Raw genomic sequence first — 22,958 nt, 5'->3', positions numbered from 1 at the left:
GACTCGCGGTAGATGACCGATAAGTAACAGAAACGCATGTGTGAATGGATGAGTCCGTGTTGAGTGGCCACCCCCTGCAGTCTGCTGAAAGAATGGTCTCGGCACAGACTACCCTCTGCCATTTGAGACCGCTTGTCTCGGGGAGGCGTGTGGGTACTTGAAGGACTTGGACCACTGAGATCATGTTTTAAGCCCAGGACCAACCCCTCGACGATAACTCAGAGGTGAGTCTGATGTCCTCAGACCCTCACCTCCACTCCCATTTCCCTGCTCCTCCCCCAGGTGCTGTGGACGAGGAGGGACGAATGCCTTTCTACGCCGAGGAGTGTGCCTCCATGCTGGCGGTCACCTTCAGTGGCGGGGACAAGATGCTCCGGAGCATCGTGAGTGCTCTGCCCCACCCACCGGCCCTCTGCTCCCCGGCCCGGCTCTCGGGATCCTCTTCCCTAGCAGATCTGTTTCCCTAAGAGTCTGCCCCTGTTGGTAGAATGGAGTTGAGGACTCTAAATGTATCTGTGTAAAGGGTTTTTAATCTTTAAATTTTTAAAAACCTTATTTATGTATGGCTGTGCTGGTCCTCCTCGCTGCACGGGCTTTTCTCTAGTTTTGGCAAGTGGGGGTCTCTGTCGTTACAGTGTCTGGACTTCTCACCAGGGTGGCTTCTCCTGCTGCAGAGTACAAGTTCTGGGGCACACGGGCCCAGTATGCAGCTCCCAGGCTCCAGAGCACTGTGCGGGATTAGTAGTTGTGCTGCAAGGGCTTAGTTGCCCCGAGGCGTGTGGAATCTTCTGAGCCCAAGGATTGAACCTGTGTCTCCTGCACTGGCAGTCAGATTCTTTACCACTGAGCCATGAGGGAAGCTCCTTCATCTTTAAATTTTTAACTTAACAAATAATGCATGTTTTATAGGAATCACTCTGAGCACACATGGATGAAAGAACTTTTGAAATGTCTTCCTTTGGTAGAATACGGGCTTTGCCTAATTTCTATGGGCTTAAAAAAAATCATCATTGCATTGCTATGCAGTCCTTACGTAAATACTGCGAGTTCTGATCCTGTTCATCCTCAGGAGTAAAGCTAGTGGTTGTCTGCACCGCATGGGTGGGAAAAGGAGTCTGGAATGTCCCCGTCAACCCCAGAGACAGCTCTTTCCTTAGAGCTGGGCTTGGAGTCACAGCAAACAAGAGGTTGGAGCAAGCAAGTGGAGTTTCTCAAGCTGTGGGAACCTGTGAAGGAATTCAGAGTGCAGTGCCTATCCCCAGCTGGCTCAGCTCCAGCCCGTCATCTGAGAGCTCCCTGCCCGTCCTGATGCCCGTAACAGAGTGACCTGGGGACGGGGGGCTCTGGGGCAGGGCTGGGCCGCAGCCAGCCGGTGTCACATTTCTCCAGTGGCTCGCAGTTGGGAGGACTCTCTGGGGCTGTTGGGAATTGGGCTGCTGCCTCTGGGTCAAATTCTCTTTCCCAAACTGAAATTCTGTTTTTGCTGCTCAATGACTTCTGGTCAATACAATGTTCCGAGGCTCTGGGCCAGGTGACCCCAGCCCCTTCCCCCACCCTGGGAGAAGAAAAAAGGGAATGAGCTAAAGTAAGCGGGCAGGAGGCTTTGCTTAACAGACAGGAGTCTGGTGGTGCAGAGGGTCTGGTGCAGAGGGGCACCACCCACCCCCAGCCCAGGCCAGGCTAGAGGGGGAGGAACAGCAGGAACATCCTGGCAGGACTCTTGCTCATCCCAGCCACAGTCGGGGCCCAAGAAGTTACCGGGCATACGAGATCCCCTTGTTCTGGGGCACCTGTCTTTTCTCCTCCGGATTCAACTCTGCTTCACCCCCACCACTTTCTATCTGAACTATAATTTGTCCAGAAACGCAAAGAGAGTTTGTTCAGCCAACCTCCCATCTTTGGGTTGTCCGTCTTGAAAACCAGTTGCCAGTTTCTGTTCAATGACCAGCTTGGTGGGGCTGCCTCCCCCAGGGCGGGCACGGAGGGACACGCCACCCCACCGTCTGCTGCCCAGGGCTCCTGCCACCAGAGGCAAGTTTACCAGCCTCCTGGCTCCACACTAGACTGTCACTGTGAGGCTGTTTCCTTAACAGGAAAAAATTAATCTGCTCCCTGGCACAGACCAGGCTTCCCACCCTCATTGAGACTTCCACTTGAAGAGTTTTTCCCTTCTCTTTTGTGAGAGCACGGCATCTGAGTGGAAATGACATGTCTTGGCAGCTGCTATAACAGCTGGAAGGCAAGCAGCAAGGACGGTGGAGAAAGGGCAGCTCTTGGCAGAGGTAGCACCTTGGTATCTGACCCAGGAGAGAAGCCTGGAAGGAAAAGATGTTCTAGTGTTAGCATGGGCACCACCTGCTAGATCCAGAGGGCCATGGGCTGCAGTGGATTCAGGCAGGGCCCTCCCTGGCTCCACCCTGTGTGGCTCCAGGGAGGATGAGAATGTAGAAAGAACTGGATGGCAGACAGGTGCCGTGTCCCTCCCCCTCTCACCTCCCACCTCAGGACTGCAGGTAGAGAAGGGGGACCCGAGGCACTTGGCCCTGAGGAGGGAGGTGGCCTGGCCCATCGATCGCCACAGGCCAGGGTGGGCCACCTGTCTGGCCCACTGTCTGGCATCCAGTTCTTTCCACATTCTCATCCTCCCTGGAGCAGATGCTCCGTCCGTGCTGAGCCCACCAGTGGGCGAGGGGGGACGCTGTCCTCTCCCTGGGACACACTCCCTGTGTTCACCCTGACATCAGGCCAGCCCCGTCTCTGAGCCGCCAAGCCAGAGCTCCTCGCCCGCTGCCGTCACTGTTGTTCCAGCTCCAGCTGGGGGCCCTGGAGCTCCCCGGCCGCTCCTCTGTCTCCACGGCTGCAGGGGCGGGGAGATCGGGGAAGGGATCATCAGCTGAGCAGGAATCAGGACACATGAGGCCTTTCCCCTCTCCACCTCCTTTCCACGCCACTGCAGCCAAGACCCTCAGAGTAACTGGTTTTTCTCAGCTCTCCAGAGGTTCTCCTGTAAGGCCCAGGAGGATGAAGAATCTCCTTCCTCCTGACCGGCCAGACGCAGAGGTCCCCGGGAGGCTCGCTGGCTCTGAGGCCCCGCCCTGCCCCCTCCCCCACTGCCCTGGAAACGCAGGCCCTAACCAGCCCCCGTGCCCCCCATTCTGCTTCCCAGGTGACCACCGACTGGGACCTTCAGAAGGGCACCGGCTGCACCGAGGGCCACACAGGGACCTCGGCTGCCGCGCCCCTAGCGGCTGGCATGATAGCCCTGATGCTGCAGGTGCGGCCCTGCCTCACGTGGCGTGACGTCCAGCACATCATCGTCTTCACGGCCACCCGGGTGAGCGCTTCGCAGGCAGATGCACGGCCTGGCCTGGCCCACCTCAGAGTTTTGGTCCCGAGGGCTTGGAGGTATCAGGAGGTTCAGATTCTAGATGTCCCAGGCATTAGGTGCCAGTGTCTCCCAGAGTTGCATTCCTACTGAAGCAGTGTGGAGACCCCACCAAGACCACAGACCTGAATTCACTTGTCCTTGTCCTGCGGCCATCTCACCTGCAAAGGAGCATTCTGGCCAGGCTCCCAGGTCCCTCTCTAAACAGGCCGTTGGGCTGGTGACATCACGGGGCTTTGCCCTTTTGTCCCAGCTTTCCTCGGGGAGTCCCTTCCTAGCAGCCTTTGTGGGAGAGTCTGGGCTGGAAGAGCCATCAGGGTGAGTCAGGAAACCTAAACTCCGCAAGGCTCACCAGGACCCCTGTGCTGTCAGTACGAGGACCGCCACGCGGACTGGATCACCAATGAGGCTGGCTTCAGCCACAGCCACCAGCACGGATTCGGCCTGCTCAACGCTTGGAGACTTGTGAACGCCGCCAAGGTGAATGGCTGTCCTGCGTGGAGGGGGCGAGTGGGGGCGGGCCGAATGCTTGAAACACTACCCATCATGTTGTAGGTGCTTAATAGATGTTCATTCACTGGAGACCCATTTTACCCACGAAGAAGCAGGCTCAACACTCTATAAAGTTTCTTAAACTGACAGGAGAGTAAATGAGACCTCAGTGTTGCGTGGAGCCCTCAGGGTGTCAGCTCCCCATCTGCCTGTGTCCCCTGGCTCCGTGTTGTGATGCTGTAGGGAGCAGTCCAGGTTGTCCGCAGAGCGAAAGACAGTGATGATTAAGGGAGAAATAAAAAGTGCAGCCCTAGGGGTCAGGTAGGCGAGATTGGCTGTGCGAGGTCTGTCCGTTTGTTCATTCGCTGCCCCCTCTTCCTTTTACAGATCTGGACATCTGTCCCTTACTTAGCTTCCTACGTCAGCCCTGTGTTGAAAGAGAACAAGGCGATCCCACTGTCCGCCCGCCCCCTGGAGGTGCTGTGGAATGGTAAGCGGTCAGCAGAAAGGGGGTTAATCCTAGGCCAGAGGCTCAGGGCGGGGTGATGGAGAAGTTAGACTCGTCCTCCTGCTGGTCCTGCCCCTTCCTTTAGGAGCTGAGCTCCAGCCAGATCTGCGGCGTTCTCTTTGACCATTTTAGGACATGTTGCTGCTTCTGAGTTGGCTGGCCCCCTGGCTGCTTGAGAGACCTTTCTCCTGAGTTACAGGTGGTGGGAGGAAGCTGCTGAGCAAGCTATTAGGAAGGCTGGTGGGAGGGCTGGGCCAGAACCTGGGGAGACAGGCACAAGTCGAAAGATGTTCCTTTGACTTCCATGCTAGGAACTTGCCAGATGATCCTCTGCAGCCCAGTGGGCTTTGGATGAAGTGAAGGAGCTGGGAATGTCTCCCTTTGATTCTCAGGCTTGTCTAATTACAGAATCAGCTGGAACCTGTTGGGGGAGAACAGAGGAGTCCCCAGAGGGCTCTCTAGATTGGAGTGGTCCTCCCTCCGCCTCCACCTCCATCCCACCCGGGGCCACGGGACTGTCTGAAGGGGTGAGGGCTGTCTGTCTGTGGGCAGTCCGAGACATGGTCTCGTGTTGAGCCCAGAGGTTGAAACCCTTCCCAGAGAAGAGGGCAGCTGGGCTGGGGTACTCAGCCATGCTAGAGGATCCTCTCTCTGCGGACTCCCCAGAGTTGCCACTGGAGAGTTTTCCATCCCTCCAGTTCTTTGGGGATTTTTTTTTTCCTCAAGGAATTTTGACAAGCAAAGTTCTCCACTGTGTTTTGTAAAGTCGGAAGCATGTCATGCTTTGTACCCAGGTGGAGCTTTGTTCTCGCTGTTGCCACCCTCCTAGGAAGTGATGAGGCCAGCACAGTGGCCACAAGGAGGGATGGCCAAAGATGGGAGCGTAGAAGGGAGGGTTGGGGCTGCTCCCCTGGGTGGGAAGAGTTCCGTTGTCTCTCTCCCTAACCATGTCCAGCACTTGCCCAGTTTCCCCTCTACGTGGAAGGAAATCCATGGGCCCGGTTCATTGCATTTTCCGTAAAAGGAATGCTATCTTGGAAAGGGCATAAAACATCAGCCAAGGCAGAAGAGTGTAGGAACATTCCCAGGAATGCAGTTCAAGTAGGAACCTCAGGGCTTTGCACTCACATGTCTTGGAGACAGTACATCTTTTAACTTTTATTACCTCCTATCCAGAGCTGCTGTCTCTCATTTAATTAACAGTAACCCACAGTCACATCCATCAAGTGAGGTAGTCAGCTTAGAAGCGGGTTAGGGTCCTTTTCAACTTCATCATCCTCTGCCTCCCACTAACCAGGGACGTTCCCCCGGCATGTCTGACAAACTTCCCTCGATACAGAGGCATCTGGAAACTACTTGTTTGTCACGAAAAAGCAGGAGAAAGAAGGACAGATTGTCCTGGGAGGAGGAGAGCAGGAGTTGGAGTAGGGGAGAGAAAGACAGAGAGAAGGGAGGTAGACTCAGCGAGTTTTGCTAATGGAGCCCTTCACGGGTTTGGAGGGCAGCCAGCAGTCTGCTGATCTCCAGGGTCAGCAAAGATGTCTTCCCCTCTGTTGTTGTGACTCCAGACAGAACTGAAGGTCCAGGCTCATGGGCATTCTTGGAGGCTGCAGGAAGTCAGTCCAGTTCACGTAGAGCTGAGCAACTCAGTCCCAGACGGTCAGCAAACCTCTTCCCCTATGGCCAAGTGATAGTCTTTCCCACCAAGACCTGGGCAAGTCAGTGTCCAAGGGCTGGCAGGTGAACTTTTTTGTAAGATAGAAGGAAGTAAATATTCCTGTTATGGAAAGGAGGTGAAATTCCAAGACTCTAGAGCAGTGGTGACCAAGAGAACTTTCTATGATGGTGGAAATGTTCTCTATTTGTGCTGCTAAGCTGCTCCATGGCACGAGGGATCTTAGTTCCTCGACCAGAGATTGAACCCATGGCCCCTACATTGCAAGGCAAATTCTTAACCGTTCGGCCACCAGGGAAGTCCCAGTAATTGATTTTAAATAGCCACATGTGGCCGGTGCCACCTTCTTAGGCAGGGCAGCTCTAGAGCAAGACAGGTTGTCATTTCTCCCCATTGGCAGGAGGGCCCCTTGGTTCCTTGAGCTCTGACTCTGGGTCTGAAATGTCTTTGGAGGGCAGGAGAGAGGGTGGGGCTTGGGAGGCGGATCTCAAACACAAGGGAGCCTGTGTGTATTTACAGAAGATTCCTGAACACCTCTTGGAAATACCCTTTTATCCTTGTTTGCAGCCCCAGCTGGCTACCACCATCCCCCGCCAGCCATGTTTCAGTCCTGTTCCTTCCTGGCTCCAAATCTTTCCCTCCCCATTGATTGCTCCTTCTGCCTTCCAACACCCTCAGCACATCTGTTAGGAAACACCTTTAAGCCCCTGCCTGCCTCCAGCTAGTAACCTTTTCAAATGAACTAACCAAAGCAACTGCTCACCTATATCACCCTCTCTCCACTGCTGAAGACTTACTTCATCGCTCTGAGGTGCCCCTCTCAGGCTCAGACCCGGGGCCAGCTCACAGCTCATCTCGGTCGATGACGCTTAGCCCTGTTATCAGACCGGATTAACAAGGCCTGTGTGTCAGCCTTCCCTCTCCTCCACCTCCTCTTCCCAGCTCATCCTGTGGCTCCAGTGGCCTGCTTTGCTCCATGGTCCTCTGCTGGCCTGAGGAACTTGGTTTTCTATTCACTCACCTCACTACTTCCAAACCATGAGTTCCTTCTGAGACTCATGCCATGTTCTTGACCCTCCCTGTACGTCTTCGTCCTCGATGGCCCAGTTGTACTTATGGCTTTAGCTGCCACCTCTCCACAAATGATTCCTAGATTGACATCTCTTATTCTGATCCCTAAACAAGGATAGTGACAAGGATAGAGATTTTTCTAGTTTCTGTAAGATTATGGGCAAATAAAGCCCTGGGATCTTCTCAGCGGTGGTTGAATGAGATCCCATGTTGCTAAAGGTAAAATAATAATATGATGATCACCATCAACTAAGATGAGTGCTTCTGGGACTTCCCTGGTGGTCCAGTGGTTAAGACTCCGCACTTATGCAGGGGGTACGGGCTTCATCCCTGGTCAGGGAACTAAGATCCTGCATGCCATGCAGCGCAGCCAAAAAAAAGATAAATGCCTTTTATGTGCCAAGCACTGGCCTAAGGGTTAACTCATTTAATATACTGGCTCAATTCTAATAACATAATTCTCATGTTCTCACATGCATGGCTACCCAAGTCCCTGTACACACCAATAAGTGAATGCATATAGCATGCCACTCTGTACACATGCTAACACAGACGAGCACGCTCAGGTCTCTTTTAGGATTCTATTCTGTTCTATTATGCTTTGTAATGTGTCACTTGGTGGCTCAGACGGTAAAGAATCTGCCTGCAATTCAGGAGACCCAGGTTCGATCCCTGGGTCAATAAGGTACACTAGAGAAGGGAACGGCAACCCACTCCAGTACTCTCACCTAGAGAATTCCATGGACAGAGGAGCCTGGTGGGCTACAGTCCATGGAGTCGCAAAGAGTTGGACACAACTGAGTGACTAAGCACACCTACATGCATAGTAAAAATTTATATATATGTAAATTTCACATATATAAATGTACATATGTACAACCTCACCAAAGTAAGAGTAAAGGAATAGAAGTGGAATGAGCACAAGGACAAGGAGAATGAGAGAAGAGATCACAGCAAAGTAGAGATTGCAGTACGGTTTTGGAAGATAGAGCATGAATGGAGAAGTGAGCAGGGCTAAGAAAATTGCAAACCAAATGCCTGCAAGAGTGATCCTAGGCAACAAGCTCGTTTATGCCACAGAATTTCCAGAGACTCGGGGCTGGGAATTCCCTGCAGCCCAGTGGTTAGAACTCTGAGCTTTCATTGCCAGGGCCCAGGTTCATTCACTGGTGTGGGAACTAAGATTCCACAAGCCATGCGATGGGGCCAAAAAAAGGGCTCAGGACTCGGAGGCCCCATGCACTTCAGAGGACAAAGATGAGGTTAAGAGAATAGAACTAGGCATCAGTTAAAAGGTGGACGCCCGGGTGCCTTCTCCCATGCTTAGCAGCCAGGTAGTGGCCCCTTCCTTATCTAGGCAGGAGTTGGGAGGTTTATTCTCCAGAGCCCGGAGCCCCCAGGTACAGCAGAAAACAGGAGACAGAGGGTATATCTTAAAATGATTAACCATGAACCATATAAGGGGTACGTGTTACAGATAAGGAAACTAATTCTCACAGCTAGTAAATGGCTGACCTGGAATTTGAACCCAGGCTGGGTGGCTCCAGAGCCCAGGCTCTTAGCACTAGTAGGCACAAGTGATGAGTTGAGAAAGGGTTTGTTTTTCCTTTGTAGTGGGAAAGGCGTAAGCAAGAAAATCCAGCCAAGAGACTGTATAATTGGTCTGATCCGGCTTTGGCCTTTTGCCAGATAGTTACTGTGAAAGGAAAAGAAAACAAGGGAATGTAAATAAGAACATGTTGGAGAGAGGAGCTGTGGGATCTTAGGCGGTTAGGGAAGAGGAGCTTGACGGGTATCTTGAGGAGCAAGAAAATAAAGGAATCAAGAAGGTGGTGGAGGGACTTTCCTGGTTGATGGTCCAATGGTTAAGACTCCACACTTCCACTGCAAGGGGTGCGGATTTGATTGCTGGTTGGGGAACTAAGATCCCACATGCCGCGTGGTGCAGCCAAAAAAAGAAGGTAGCGGAGAAAGCAAAGGGACAGCTGGTTGCTTTCTGGGAAGGCGGAACATTGGCTTCCATGAGTTGCAAGAGTGAGAGAAAAGACACACGTGCACACAGACAAACGCAGTGAGAAGGCTCAGTGCGTATTTACCAACGCAGCATCAAGAATTTGCAGGAGCTTTTTTGTTCTCATTTTTGCTCAACTACTGTTCTAATTTGTGTTGTTTACATAATAAATCCCACAAGGGAAGTTACTGACCCATTCAGAAGTGAAGCAGTGCCAGATAAGGACGAGGCCCGGGGTCTGGCCATGGAAGTCTGTGCTGACGTGGGGTGGAGAAAGGTCTGTGGAGTCGAGGAAGGAGAGGGATGTGAAGAGATGGCGTTGGACAGGTAGACCCGTGAACACTGGTGTTGTCTGATAATGGGTGGTGGCCCTCCTCCCTGACGTGAGCCCAGTGAGAGGGGGACTGAGTGGGAGGCCGGATGAACAGGAAGGACAGACAGTGGGGCCACAGGAAGCCCTGAGCCCTTTCTTCCCTCTCTTCTTTTTTACCTTGGCTGTGCTGCACGGCTTTCGGGATCTTAGTTCCCTGACCAGGGATTGAACCCGGGCCCTCAGCAGTGAAAACTCGGATTCCTAACCACTGGACCATCAGGGAACTCCCCCCTCTTTCTTCTTTGACCAGCTATCCATGCCCACACTGCCTCACCCCTAGACTACAATCAGCTGTTTTAGCTGGTCTTCCTGTCACCTGTTTCTTCTTTCTACTCCAATTCAGCCTACCCACAGCTGTTAGGAGTAACCTCCCTTTAACACTTTTTAAAAAAAACTCCATCCTTGCACAGTAATCTCTAATAGTTCGCAGTTGCTTGTTTAAAATAAAAATGTTAAAGCCTTTCCCATCCAAGGTTCCGTGCCCGTCGTCTCTCACCTCCTCTCTGAGCTTCTTCATCTGTAGAATTGGGTGTTGCTCTGTGCTTTGCCTGTTGGCCTGAATTAATGGAAGAAAAGTTGTCTTGGAAAGAGTCATTTCTCATCGCAGCCTAATTTCTTAATATTCTTCAACTGAGTCTAATACTTCACTAGTTTGTTTTTTTAACTTTTTATTTTGAAATAATTGTAGATTGACAGGAGGGTGCAAAGAACTGTTCAGGGAAGTCCTATGCGCTCTTCTCCTGGTGTTAAATGTCTTAGACTAGAACAATAGGAAAGCCAAGAAAATGATACTGGTCCAATTCATAGAACTTATTCAGATTTTACCAGTTAGACATAGATTCTCTGTGAGTGTGTATGTGTGTGAGTGTGTCTGTGCAGTTTTACCACGTGCAGTCTTGTGTAACCACCACCACAATCAATATCGAGAGCCGTCCCATCCCAGGACTCCTGTCACCCCTTACGCCCACACCCGACCCTCTGCCCCACCCCTAGCGCCTGGCAGCCACTCACCTGTTGTCCATCTACAGGTAGTGTTACTCATGAGTATTATGTAAGTGAAGTCCTGCGCTGTGTGTCCTTTCGATATTGGCTTTTTTCCCTTCAGTACAATGTCGCTGAAGTTTGTTCACATCACTAGTATGGTGGATTTTTTGTTGTTGTTCGTTTTTTTGAATGCATAACTCATCTTTTATTTGTGTATTTTTGGCTCTGTGGGGTCTTCATTCCTGTGTGCCAGCGTTTCTCTGGTTGTGCCAAGCAGGGCTGCTCTTCGTTGCGGTGCACGGGCTTCTCGTCGCAGTGGCTTCTCTCGTCGCGGAGCACAGGCTCTAGGTGCACGGGCTTCAGTAGTTTTAGTGCTTGGGCTCAGTAGTTGTGGCGCACGGGCTTGGTTGCGCCACAGAATGTGGACTCTTCCTGGACCAGGCATCAAACCTGTGTCCCCTGCATTGGCAGATGGATTCTTAACCAGTGGACCACCAGGGAAGCCCATCACTTCAGTAGTGTTTTTTTTCCCCCCCAAAACATGTGTTTCCTTCAATATGAAACTTGGTCATTTCTACCTCTGCCTTTATATGTGCCGTTTTCCCTTCTAGAGTACCCTCTACCAACACTCTCTACCAATCTTATTCCCTTCCTCAGAGTGTGTCTCACAACTGAGTGCCTAAACCTGTCTGCCTCATCTCTGTTCTGGCATCAGTTATGTGGACCTCATATGACGTCATTTTCCACTTGCAGGTAGAAGGCAGAGGCCATATCCAACTTATCTTTACATTCCCAGTGTCTAGTACGGTGCCTGAAATGTAGGAGGTACTGAGGAAATTATTTTTTGAATGAATGAACGTTGGAAATGGCTCCGTTTGTTTCTTGTCTTGTGTCTTGGTTATGTGTTGCCTTCCCGACTGGACTCTAAATTATAAACTTGAAATCAGCAAGGGCACTCCCTTTCCTAGTGTACACAAGGTTCAGTCAGGGTTGCCGAAGGTACTTGTATACGCCTTTGTGTTTGGTGGGGTGAAGTGAGGGCGTAAGTATCTGTGGGGCTGGTTTCCCAGCTGCCCAGCCTGACTTCCCACAGTCAGCAGGATGGACCTGGACATGTCGGGGCTGAAGACCCTGGAGCACGTGGCCGTGACCATCTCCATCACCCACCCACGACGTGGCAGCTTGGAAGTGAAGCTCTTTTGCCCCAGTGGCATGATGTCCCTTATCGGCGCCCCCCGCAGCTTGGACTCGTACGTACTTGTGCCCCTACCTTCTGAGCTCTCTTTGCAGTGAGGGCCTTGTCCAGGAAAAGATCTGGGAGGAGACACTCGCCCTGTCCTAAACTCCCCTGGCGTTGGCTTTGTGACCTGCTTTGTTCAAGTGCTTACAGCGTGCTCGGCACCGCACTTTACGAATGTTTTCTTCAGTCCTTGTAAGAACGATGCAGAGGGACTTCCCTGGCAGTCCAGTGGCTAAGACTCTGTGCTCCCAGTGCAGGGGGCCCGGGTTCAATTCCTGGTCAGAGAACTAGATCCCACCTACCGCTCTGCACGACCAAGAGAAAGACGATGGAGAGTAGACTTTGTAACCTCCTCTTACAAGTGAGGAAACAAGTCAGAGGCCTAGTAAGCGCCTGAGAGAGTAACAGTGAGCCTAGATCTACGGGACTCCCAAGCCGGTCGGTGTGCTCTCCATGTTTGCTTTTTCCAGTTCACCACGTTGACACATGCCCGCCCCTCAGCTCCTGAGATCATCCCGGGGCAAGGGCCAGCACTTGAGGGCCCCTTGTGGCACCCTCCTGATTGGCTGTAGCTCAGACCATAGCTGCTACTACAGTAAGAAAGTGCTCCTGGGCCAAGGGGTCAATTCCCCGCTCCACACCTTCCTCTGTCTCCTGTGTCCTTGCCCCAGGGATCCCAACGGCTTCAATGACTGGACCTTCTCCACGGTGCGGTGCTGGGGGGAGAGGGCGAAAGGGACCTACAGACTCGTCATCAGGGACGTAGGTAAGCCTGCCTGCCTCCCGGCCAGGGCCCCGCCTTTCACGAGTGTCGTCCGTTCCTCTGGATCTCAGAGTCCCCACAGAGAGTGTCCCAGGTGGAACACCTAGGTGCCATCGGACCATAAGGGTAGCTGCCAAGAAGTATGCCCCGTCCACAGAATGGGCACTGAGACCTGTTCGTTAATTGTTCATTAATACTACCTCTCATCTTCCTTGGCAAAGTGACTGATCCATTTTTCCTCAGGATAGCAACACAAATTCCTTGTTGAAACCACATTTCAAGTTCTTTCACATATAACCATCCTGCGGCCAGCCCTGGTAGGCAGGTAAGGGCAGGACTAATTTTCACCATTTTTTTTTAAACTGAGGCCCACCCAAGATTTGAAGTAACATATGTGAAATCATACAGTATTTTAAGGAGAAAATTGGAAACTGAACCCAACCCTCCCAATTTCCCCCAAATTAGGTATACATCAGGCTTTCCTCATAGCTCAGTTGGTAAAGAATCCTCCTGCAATGCAGGAGACCTCGGTTCGATTTCCTGGTTTGGGAAGATCCCCTGGAGAAGGGAACAGCTACCCACTCCAGTATTCTGGCCTGGAGAACTCCCTGGACCGTACAGTCCATGGGGTCGCAAAGAGTCTTTCACTCTCAGGTGTACCTCACCAGACAGGTGGTCTTCAGACCTTTAATTTAGCAGGACTTTTTTTTTTCCAAGAAAAATCCCAGCTAAAACCCTAAAACATGAAAGAGGAAAAATTTCTTAGCTTTGGAGTGCTCCCTTTCACCCTCCCCTTTCCATTCCCAAGAGCACCTGAGAGGCAGGTCTGCAGAACCCCGGGGTCAGTGGGACAGAGTTAGACGACTGTGGCTGCCCACCCATGCGGTCTGAGTCCCTCTGGGTGGCAGGACGGGCAGGCCTTCTGCCGTCTGGCCAGCCGTGAGGCCAGGCTCACGGACCACCCTGCTTGCTGCCCTAGGAGACGAGACGTCCCAGGCCGGCGTCCTCCGGCAATGGCAGCTCACCCTGTATGGCTCTGTGTGGAGTCCAGTAGACATCAGAGACAGACAGAGGTAGGTGTAGCCGTGGGCGTCAGAGGGCTGGGGACTTGGGGGTGGAGGATGGGGAGGCCACCTAGGGAGCTCCACTTCCTGTGTCCCGTTTGCTGTGGGACCTCGCCCTGTCCAGCTGGCAGGCGGGAGGATGGGCAAGGCAGGCGAGTAGAGGAACCAGGCTGAGTGGGGCATCGTTGTCTCCTGTCTGCTCCACAGGCTGCTAGAAAGTGCCATGAGTGGGAAATACCTGCACGACGGCTTCACGCTGCCCTGCCCGCCCGGGCTGAACATCCCCGAGGAAGACGGTTATACCATCACCCCCAACACTCTCAAGGTGCGGGCAGGCAGGGGTGCCCTGGGGTGTTGTCTTCGGTGGGTGACTCAAGGCATCTTGGGAGCGATGCATTGGGCAGACCTGGGTCCCCATTTTCCTGGCTAACTCTCTTGTAGCGGGGGACAGAGGGTGTGGGTTGGGGGTGGGAGAGGCAACTCCCAGAAGGAGAGAGACTCTCTGAGCCCACTGTTCTGGGCTGAGAAAGGCTGCAGGCTTCCGGGAGAGCAGCCCTACATAGGTGCTTGCTTTCCCCAGACCCTGGTGCTGATTGGCTGCTTCACCGTCTTCTGGACCATTTACTACACGCTGGAAGTATACTTGAGCCAGAGGAATGTGGCCTTTGGCCCAATTTGTCGGAGTGGACCGTGCCACTGGCCCCAGCGAAGCCAGAAAGCCAAGGAGGAAGGGACAGAACTAGAATCAATGCCCCTTTGCAGCAGCCAGGATCCAGGTGGAGTGGGGCTGGAGAGCGAGGGCTCTCCCACCACCTCAAGGCTCCACGCCCCAGACCTGCTGGATCAGGGGGACTGGAGCCTGTCCCAGAGCAGGGGTGCCTTGGACGTCCCTCAGCTCCTGCCCCCAGACCTGCTGCAGGGGAAGGAGGCGCAGATGTGCTGACCTGGGGCCTGACAGCCACCGTGGGATGGGCTCTCACTTCCTAAGACTGTAGGAGTGTGGAAAGCTGCTTCCTAGTTCTGGGAACTCTGGGCAGAAAGCAGTCCGGGTGCTTCCAGCTGGGACCAGAGGCCTGAAGACACCCTCTGGCTAAAGACCATGCTCAGGGAGGGCGTGGGCCTGCAGAAGGTCCAGTCAGCAGAGCAGCGGTGCCAGAGAACAGGCTGGCAACAGTCGTGGAGCCTTCCTCCAACAGAGTAGGAGCTTTTGGTGAGAAGGTCTCAGACGACGGACTAGGGCTTGCTTCTCCAGGGCAGGCCAGCAGTGTGCTTCTCCTTGCTTCTCCAGGGCAGGCCAGCAGTGTGGGTCACCCAGGCCCTCAGCACACATGGCCAGAAGAGCATCTCAGCAGAAATGTCACTGGGGTCCCTTGGGAAGAGGGCTTAGGGGTGGAAGCTGGAAAGAGCCCCCGGATATGCCTGTCTGTTTAACGACCCCGGGGACAGAAACGGCAGCCCTTTCCTCTCTGCCCCTCACCGTCCAGCCTCAGCCTTGGACTTGGCCATGTTGGTTTGGCAGTCAGCCCCTAACTCAGCACATGTGCCCTGAAAGCAGCTGCCTGCATCAGCCCTGATCAGCAGGAGCCCACCTTGAGCACGCCCCTGACCCCTTTGTCCTGAAGGACCAGTACAATGCACCTGGCGGGGCTGTGGATAGGCACGGCCCCCAGGCCCAGGCCGCTCTACCGGGGCATCTTCAGCAGGTCTGCCACCCCATCTTCCTCTGCAAAGTACTCAGGGAAATGGCCGTGCCCACCGGAGGCCGGCCGGCTGCCTGGCAGGCTGCGACTTCCTCCCATTCTTGGCCTCCTCCCCTCTGAGCGAGTTGGTTTTTTGGAACTTTGTTTTTTTTAATGCTTACGATTTGGTTTTCTCTTTCCACAGCAACATTTTGTTGAATTTTTTCTGCACAGCTTTTCCAAAATAAAAACCTTCCTTCCACACAGTGTCGCCCTATGCCCACTCCTTTCGACCACCTAGCCAAAGCTAACACAAGTCACCAAGCTGCCCCTCTTTCCCTTCAGAACTGTCATCCATGCCCCTCTTCCACCCCCTGAAATCGTGGAACACATGAGAACCCGAGCTGCCTGACTGTCCCCCGCTCTTACTTCTGGAACCAGAACCAAAGCGACCAGGGCAAATCAGACTCTGGCAGCCAGGCCTGAGAAAAAAAATTTATGTATATTTTTTTTTCTTTTTGAATTTCAACCCCCCAAATATTCCAGCAAAAAAAAAAAAAAATCAAGGGAGGTTGGGCTGGGTCTCCTTCTATGAGCATCTGCTTCCAAGGAGGACAGTGGACTTGCCCACGCCCAGGCTACCACCAGCCCACGTCTCCCCTGCTCAGCCCAGGATGGGGGGAAGGCAGAGCTGGTGGGGGAGCTGGGAGGCGGGCCGGGGGAGCAGTGCTTTGGGGTCAGGAGTTGGGCTGAGGCTGAGGGGTGGGGGCAAGCTGCCCAAGTGCAGTCACCTTTGCTCAGTGACGGAGCCTCGAAGCTTGGCCGGGGCTGAAGGAACTACACGGCTGTGTGTGAGGCGGGCGAGGCAGGATGCTGTGGCCAGCGAGCTGGGCAAAGGTGGGGCTGGGCGCCGGCCCTCACCCTCTTAACTGATGATCTGCCGGGGCCGCCCATAGCCCGTCATGCCAGCCTGCGAGGCCCCTCTGTTGCTGCCCATCTGTAGGCCGATGACATGCTTGCCCTCCTGCAGCTGGCTCTCTGTGAATTCCCTCTTATGCTCCTGGGCTTTCCTAGGAAAGGAGGAACCAAGACAAAGACTTGCCGGGACTGTGTGTTTGCCATCTGCCTTTGGTTTCCTCTGTTACTCCTAGCCCGATGCCATCCCCTCCCGCCTTTCACGGCTCTCATTTCCTTATTGCAGCTGCCCCGCAGCACGGGCTGGGAAGACTGGCTCAGACAGGAGGGTAGAAAGGGAGGAGTCAAGATGTACTATGGACCCACTTCCCCCACCCTAGACCCTCACTGTGTACCTTTTCTGGCTTTCTGCTTCCTGTAACCACTGCACTAACCGGCTAGCCCCCCTCCTGTAGAAACCTGAGCTTAGCGTGCAGGGAACCCCTGGTGGCCACGTACTTCATAAACCAGTTGGGATCTCCACGGTAGTGTCCATCATTCTTGGTCACTGCCAAGCTGCCCAGGGCCATCAAGGTCCTCTGCACCGCAGCCAGGTCTTTGCCTGTGAGTAGGAAGAGGGGAGGGGAGACAGCCTTTAGGACTGTGTAAACAGAATCCAAGGCAGAGCCAGCCTGTGCCCCTCAGAAAGATGGCCAACCCAGGGGCAAAGGTGGTCCTGAAATCGAAGGGGACGCAGAGATCCCACCATGGGAATGGGATTCTCCTGGTGTATGCCACTCCTGCTGTGCAGACCCGTCATAGTGGCAGATTGGATCATCCCTCATCCCTGCCTCCGCCTCCTGTACACCTGCCTCATCCACCCATCTCCTCTCTCTACCTTCAAAGAGGTCAACGGTCTGGAACATGTCAGTCTTGGTGACGCCATAATCCTCAGCTGCCTTCAGGAACTGAGCCACCTGCTCCATCTGCTTGAAGACCATGGAGGGCGGGTTCTCGGGCACCTTCACTGGCTTGGAGCCATCAGGATACAGGCTATTGACCAGCTTGCTCAGAATCTGCCAGGCAAAGAAGGCAGCTGAGGACTCAGCTTGAGGTGGGGGTGGGGGGCCCTGCCCCATGACGGTGGCACGATGGCACGACCCCGGCCCCTGCCCTAGGTGTCACTCACCACGCCATTCTTCAGCCAGACCTGGAAGCCCAGGCGCCCGCGGTCGGGGCGCCCCACATCGGGGCCGCACTGCATTACGATCCACTCCACCAGCCGCTCCTCCAGCTCCTCGTCATACTTCTTCTCGATTTTCGACTGCACTTCCCGGCTCATGCCATAGGAAGGACCCTTGTTGGCCATGTTGGCGGGGAGCTAAAGCAGCACAGGCCAGGAGAGGGAGGGGGTCAGGGAGTCAGAGAACAGCTCTGCGGTCACGGGTGCCTGGCAGGTCTTGTCTTCCAGCTCTGAGGATCAGGGGAGTGGGGAGACCACTCTAGCACCACGGCACTTACCTGGGCTAGCTCGCCCCCTCAGTCCAGGAAGCCTCTCTGAACTTGGAGACTAGATTTTTGGCAGTCTAGAGCAGAAGTTAGTAAACTGTTTGGGTAAATAACCAGATAGTCATTTTACTGACAGTCATATTATGGCTTTGCAGGCCATAAAGTCCCTGCCATTGTAGCCTCGAAGCAGCTTTGGGCAATATGTAAACAAGTGAGCATGGGTGGGTTCAAATAAAACTTTATTTACACAAACAGATGACAGGCTGCATTTATGGGTTTAACAGTCCCTGGTCTAGAGCACCCTTTCTTTGCTAAGATTGGTGACAGGCACTGGAGAGGTCTTTTGGAAGAGACCACATTGACCCTCAAAATGAAGCCAGCAGATGTCTTTGTCCAGTGAGGTGTGAGGTGGTTTGGTGCCTCTGCCTCAAGTTATGGGGTTCCCTCCAACTCTCAGTTCTCCCAGAAGCAGGAACCCCAAAACTCCAGCTCTTTGCTAGCTCAGCTCAGCCTCCAGCCGACAGCTACAGAGGCTGAAGCTTTCCCACCCCTGGTAAGGGCTAGGAAGCCAGCAAAGCCCAGGAGCTTTTGGCCAAGAAGTTGTATTTCCCCAGAGGAGCCAGATGTGCGAGGGCTGCCAGCTGGTGCACCCACCACCCTGCCTGGTGAACTCAGGCTCTCACCACTGTGGGAGCTTGAGTAACCACAAAGCCGGAGTTCTCCAGGGACGTGAGCCCAGCATTTGCCAAGCAAAGCAGGGAAGACCTCCCCAACTTGTGGCCCTAGGGCCCAGGGCTGGCCCCACTCAGGAGCGCCCACAAGTGGCAGGGGAGCAGCAGGAGCAGGGCCAAGCAGGGAGGCTGCTGAGGAGGCTTGGGTGTGACCGGTGGGGAGGAACCTGAGCTGGCCTCAGGTATCACGTGGCGCCAGAGCTCATCAGAAGAGTCCTTTGAAAGAGGAATCAAATGAGGCCAAACCATTCCCTGGCCTCCGAGAGGTCAGAGGTTGGGAGGGAGAGCATGGTCTGAGGATGGAGGCAGTCACTACCGTGTTCCCCCAACTCCCTCTCCTGTCAGAGCTGAGCCCTTCTTCCTTCCCACTCCCATGGAAGGCAGTGGACATTATTACTTCACAGGGTCCCAGCTAAGCTGCCAAAACCCACTTGCCCGGCCCTTCCTTCCCCATGGCTGACGGCTTTCCTGAGCTCTCATGCCCCGTCTGTGCAGGGAGGATAATATATCTACCCCAGAGAACTGGGAACATTCCAGAAGGCCCTGTCTGTGATGACCCAACACATGGCCTGTCCCTCAGTGAAGATCCTTAAAACGCTGGTCTTTTGCCCCCAGAGCCGGTCTCCTGGTAGTGACCCAAGAAAGCCAGCCCCTGACCAATCGGTAAAAAGCAGTTTCTCCTGCTCCAGGCTCCACCCCTCTTCATAATCATATTCCCTGAGGGGATTGCAAAGTTTGGGAGAAGAAAACAAGAGAAAGGCTCCTCTAAATTCCAGCCACTTGGCCCCTCACTTCTCCCTGAGTCTGCTTCCTTATTTGTAAAGTGAGGGCTGGACCACCTCCGAGGATGTGGTTCTCAGAGCATCCCAGCCAGTGATGCCAAAGAACCCAAAGGCCAAGTCCCTCCCTTCCCCACCCTGCTGTGTCTCATCCCTGCTTCCCGAGGACTCCTGGGTGAAGCACTGGGGTCAAGACACACCAGCAGCTGGGACCAGGGGGTTTCAGCCCATATCCTTCATCCAGGCCTCCCACCCACCCGCCTCTTCTTAGCTTTCACCACACCATCCCAGGCAGGCAGGAGGCACCCCATGGTCGGGGCCCCAGCCCCCATCTCCTATGTCCTGCCTTTCCCTCCCCTCTTCCCCTCTTTCTGCCCCTCCCCACCCCCAGACCTCGCACTGGGCCCATGAGGAACAGGGGCCAAGCAGAGGGAGTCTCCCACCCCCAGCTTCCAGCCTCAGGAGATTCGGGACAGTCAAGGTGGCAGGGCTCACAGTGACAAGGACACAAACTTGCAGCCCCGAGAGACGACATTTGGATTGATCAGAACCAGGGAGGGAGATGAAAGACACCCTACCCCCACCCTCCTCCCTCCTGGTGGAGAGCCTGAAAGCGGAGGGTTCCAAGAAGAATCCTGCCAGGCCCTCTGACAAAGGCCTCTCCAGGCCCACCTTGGAGCTGCTGGGGAGGGGTGAGGGGAGACAGCGGCCCACCCAGGGTCTTTCCAGGCAAAGGCTCCTAGGACAGGATGGACAGGGAGCCTGAGGCTCTGCCTTGACCCCCCACCCCTGCCCTGTGGCTCCATCAGCCTCCCCTCCCTGGAGAAAAAAAACAAGCCCAGCTGCCAAGAGGCGGGGGCAGCTCCTCCCAGCAGGAACCCGGAAAACCAGGGTTCTCTTCTGGACTGCTGTGCCCCCCTGTCTTCAGAACAAACAAAACAGGACACAGGACAAGCACAGGAGCGGTGGCTTGACTAAATTCTGGGGTCAGGGGAGACCTGTCCTACCCACCTACCCTTTGAAAAACAACCATTAAAGGAAACGCCAGACCTCAGGAGCAGGCCCTGCCTGGCCCTGTCTGCACCGCCCAGGCCGTCACGCCAAGGCTCTTGGCAGGCCACCCCCATCCTCTGCTGGTGGGTGACCTCCGCCTCAGGGTATGGAGGGAGCTGCGTGCCTGGAGAGTCGGTTCTCTTACTGTTCACGCATCCTTCCACCCTAGCCAGTTCCAGAAGACAAGAGCTTTGTGTCCCACTTCCTCAGTGGCTACCCAGGGCCTCTCCTAGGCTGCTCAGGACCTGGGGATCCAGCAGAGGGTCACTGCGCTCCAGCCCTGGTGTACCACACACCCCCTTCACCTCCTCCGACATCCTCCTGGCCTGGCTGGATAGCAGACAATAAGCCTTGGGTCTAAATCGACTCCACCTTTGAGCCCATCACACCACACGTAGGGTGACTATGGCTGAAAATGGGGTGCCTCCCTGACCCCAGTTTCCCAGTTTTCCGCCATCAATCCTTCTGCACCAGCAAAGTCTCCCTGGGCATCTCAATTGGGTTCAAGGCTGCCCAGTCTAAGAGGTACGGGACTCTAGTAACCCCTTCCCACCCAGCAAGCTAGGACCACCTCTGCAGGTGGAGGTGGGGAGTGCACACTGAAGAGGGTGGGCTTCCCCCTGCCTGGGAGCCTGAGAGTTCTGCCTGCGATACACCCACTGCGACCTCCAACTGCTGAGCCCCAGCCCAACTCCCCTCCAGACCCGGACAAATGCACTTACAGGGGTTCCTCGGGGCTCTCAGGAAGGCGTGAGCTCTGTCTGGACTTGGACAGACAGGATGGGGCGCTGGCTGGGTGAGGGGTTTAAAGGGCTGCCACGGCGGTGATGTCAGCCTCCCCCCGGCTGACTCGCCCCGGCCCCCTCCTGTCCAGAGGAAACCGGCTCCTTCCCCACCCCCGGCTCCCCCAGTGACTCCACACAGGCTCCATATTTGGGGAAAGACACCAAGTTGGAGCAGTCTACTGGGGGCTGCCCGAGACATTCTCTGCGTGCTTTGGGGATGGAGCCGGCGGGGGCGGGGCCACCCTGCCGGCGGGGAACCGCCGGGAAAAGCCTTTTATGGACAGGACCACGAAGGCTTTCCCTGCCGTCTGGACTTAGGGTTGCTCCTCTGACACTGTTCCCTGCCTCCGGGTTTGCGGGGAGGGGGAAATTCAAGAGGGGCTGTCCAGTGAAATAGGTTGGGGGACCCCTCCCTGAGGCTTGTGGGGGACTAACCAGCCACTCTCTCCTTCTGGGGCTTTTAGCCCTAGCGGGAGACAGGAGCTCACCTTTCCTGAGGACCAGGCTACGTGCCAGGCATTTTGCAAACGCGCTCATTTGATACTCATAGCTGCATCATGACAGCATAATTACTCTCCCATTTTACAAATGAGGAGACAAAGGCTCGGAGGGCGTCTTACCCAAGGCCACGTGGTGAGTCTTGAGAGGCAGAACCTGGGCATCCCTGCCGACCCCCCAGCCATGTGGGAGCCAGAGAGGCCGGCAGACCCACCCTTCCAGCTGCACCTGCTCAGGTTGAGAGTTCGCAGTTGGGGTGGGTTTTAAATCACAGACTTTAGCTGGAGGTGGGACTGGGGGGTTCAGCAACAGCTCAGTCCGATCCAGAAGGTCTGCATGGCCTGAAGCACCAACACTGGGGTTGGAGGCTCAAAGACTTCTATCATCCTTCCCTCCTTTTTTTTTTTTTTTTTGATGTATTTGTTTATGTATTTATTTATGGCCAGTGCTGCTCGGCATGTGGCATCTTAATTGGATGTGGCATCTTAATTGGATCTGGCATGTTAATTCCCCAACCAAGGATCGAACCTGCACCCCCTGCAGTGGAAAGGCAGAGTCTTAATCACTGGACCACCAGGGAAGCCCTCCCACCCTGCCCCTTTTCAAACAGTCTCTACCTCCTCTGGAAAACAGACAACCCCATCACCCAAGAAAGGAGACCCGCTCAAATCTCGCTTCAGCGAAGGATAGGGAGTGAAGAAAGGAAAGGGGCACCCGGTGGGGGCTCTGGGCTGCCTGCTGTGGCACCGCTCCATCCTTGGGCAGCCTGGCAGGGAAGAGCTAATACTCCACCACACACTGCACATCCACCACCCGGCACCACTAGGAAAGGCCTTTCCTGCACAACCAGCTCGGGACGCCAGAGTCTAGCAGCGCAGAAGTACAGTGCCCCCCAGTGGCACCTGCGGGGAAGAGCAGGGAGAGGAGCTAGGGAGCCGCTAAAGAGGAGCCCTCTAGACTTTGAGTTGTGTCCTTAATTCACCAGGTTCCTCCTCGAAAGCCCGCCCCACCCTACCCCCGGCCCCCGCCCCGCCCCGCCCCGCCCCTCATCTTGTCCTCCCTAGGCTGCCGAAATTTAAATCGCCTTCCAGGGTCATCTCGAAGGTCCCCCCCTTTTGGAGCTTGCGCGGTGGGCACTCCCCCACCATACACTCCATCTCGGGTTCCCTAAGCACCACCTGTCCATTCAAGTCAGGTGAGGGAGCACTGCCCTGTGCCTGCAGCCTGCTGAGCCGAGAGGGACTCAGCTAAGAAGTGAAGCTGGCCTGACTGGTGGCTGGGAACCAGATGGGCAGAGGCTGCCCCCATCTGCCAGGTGAAATGGCATAGCTATGGCTTTTTCCCTACACGATCCTCTCCACTCACGGCGCCCAGCACAGAGCAGGCCTCTGGTAAAGGTTGACTAAACTGATGCCATTGCTCACAGGAGAGAAAAAACATGAGGCTGTCAAGGGACTACTATTC

General features: G+C 54.7%; 2 protein-coding genes across 5 annotated transcripts in view; one reads left to right on the top strand and one right to left on the bottom strand.

Annotated features, from left to right (window-relative positions):
- PCSK7 (proprotein convertase subtilisin/kexin type 7) overlaps positions 1–15,628 on the top strand; it is a 29,356-nt gene extending 13,728 nt beyond the window's left edge. For 2 of the 3 annotated variants that reach the window (XM_024975247.2, XM_005215839.5), the window contains 9 exons: positions 283–383; positions 3,167–3,334; positions 3,758–3,865; positions 4,265–4,367; positions 11,593–11,749; positions 12,411–12,505; positions 13,482–13,575; positions 13,774–13,891; positions 14,147–15,509. In XM_024975247.2, the coding sequence (XP_024831015.1) occupies positions 283–383; positions 3,167–3,334; positions 3,758–3,865; positions 4,265–4,367; positions 11,593–11,749; positions 12,411–12,505; positions 13,482–13,575; positions 13,774–13,891; positions 14,147–14,509 (1,307 nt within the window). In that variant the 3' untranslated portion in view covers positions 14,510–15,509. Of the gene's footprint in view, positions 1–282; positions 384–3,166; positions 3,335–3,757; positions 3,866–4,264; positions 4,368–11,592; positions 11,750–12,410; positions 12,506–13,481; positions 13,576–13,773; positions 13,892–14,146 lie in introns of all 3 variants that reach the window. The other variant, NM_001192978.2, reaches the window with a different exon arrangement.
- Positions 15,629–15,728: 100 nt separating this feature from the next.
- TAGLN (transgelin) lies at positions 15,729–20,993 on the bottom strand. 2 transcript variants are annotated; one of them, XM_005215830.5, is made up of 5 exons: positions 20,934–20,993; positions 17,329–17,612; positions 17,038–17,215; positions 16,659–16,761; positions 15,729–16,315 (listed from the first exon to the last, which is right to left on the bottom strand). In XM_005215830.5, the coding sequence occupies exons 2-5, from the start codon at positions 17,506–17,508 to the stop codon at positions 16,171–16,173; spliced, it is 606 nt and encodes a 201-aa protein (XP_005215887.1). In that variant the 5' UTR covers positions 17,509–17,612; positions 20,934–20,993; the 3' UTR covers positions 15,729–16,170.
- Positions 20,994–22,958: the final 1,965 nt, after the last annotated feature.

This window comes from Bos taurus, chromosome 15 (assembly GCF_002263795.3).
Source record: "Bos taurus isolate L1 Dominette 01449 registration number 42190680 breed Hereford chromosome 15, ARS-UCD2.0, whole genome shotgun sequence".
Lineage (NCBI taxonomy): Eukaryota > Metazoa > Chordata > Mammalia > Artiodactyla > Bovidae > Bos > Bos taurus.
The sequence above is the reverse complement of the archived record's forward strand: the minus strand, read 5'-3'. Positions and strand labels throughout refer to the sequence as shown.

Bases quoted from the DNA above. Each gene is read 5' to 3' on its own strand.
- TAGLN (XM_005215830.5), bottom strand. From the start codon at position 17,508: ATGGCCAACAAGGGTCCTTCCTATGGCATGAGCCGGGAAGTGCAGTCG. The intron at 17,216-17,328 runs GTGAGTGACACC...TTTGCCTGGCAG, and splicing joins TCTGGCTGAAGAATGGCGTG to ATTCTGAGCAAGCTGGTCAA. The intron at 16,762-17,037 runs GTAGAGAGAGGA...TCCTACTCACAG, and splicing joins GACCGTTGACCTCTTTGAAG to GCAAAGACCTGGCTGCGGTG.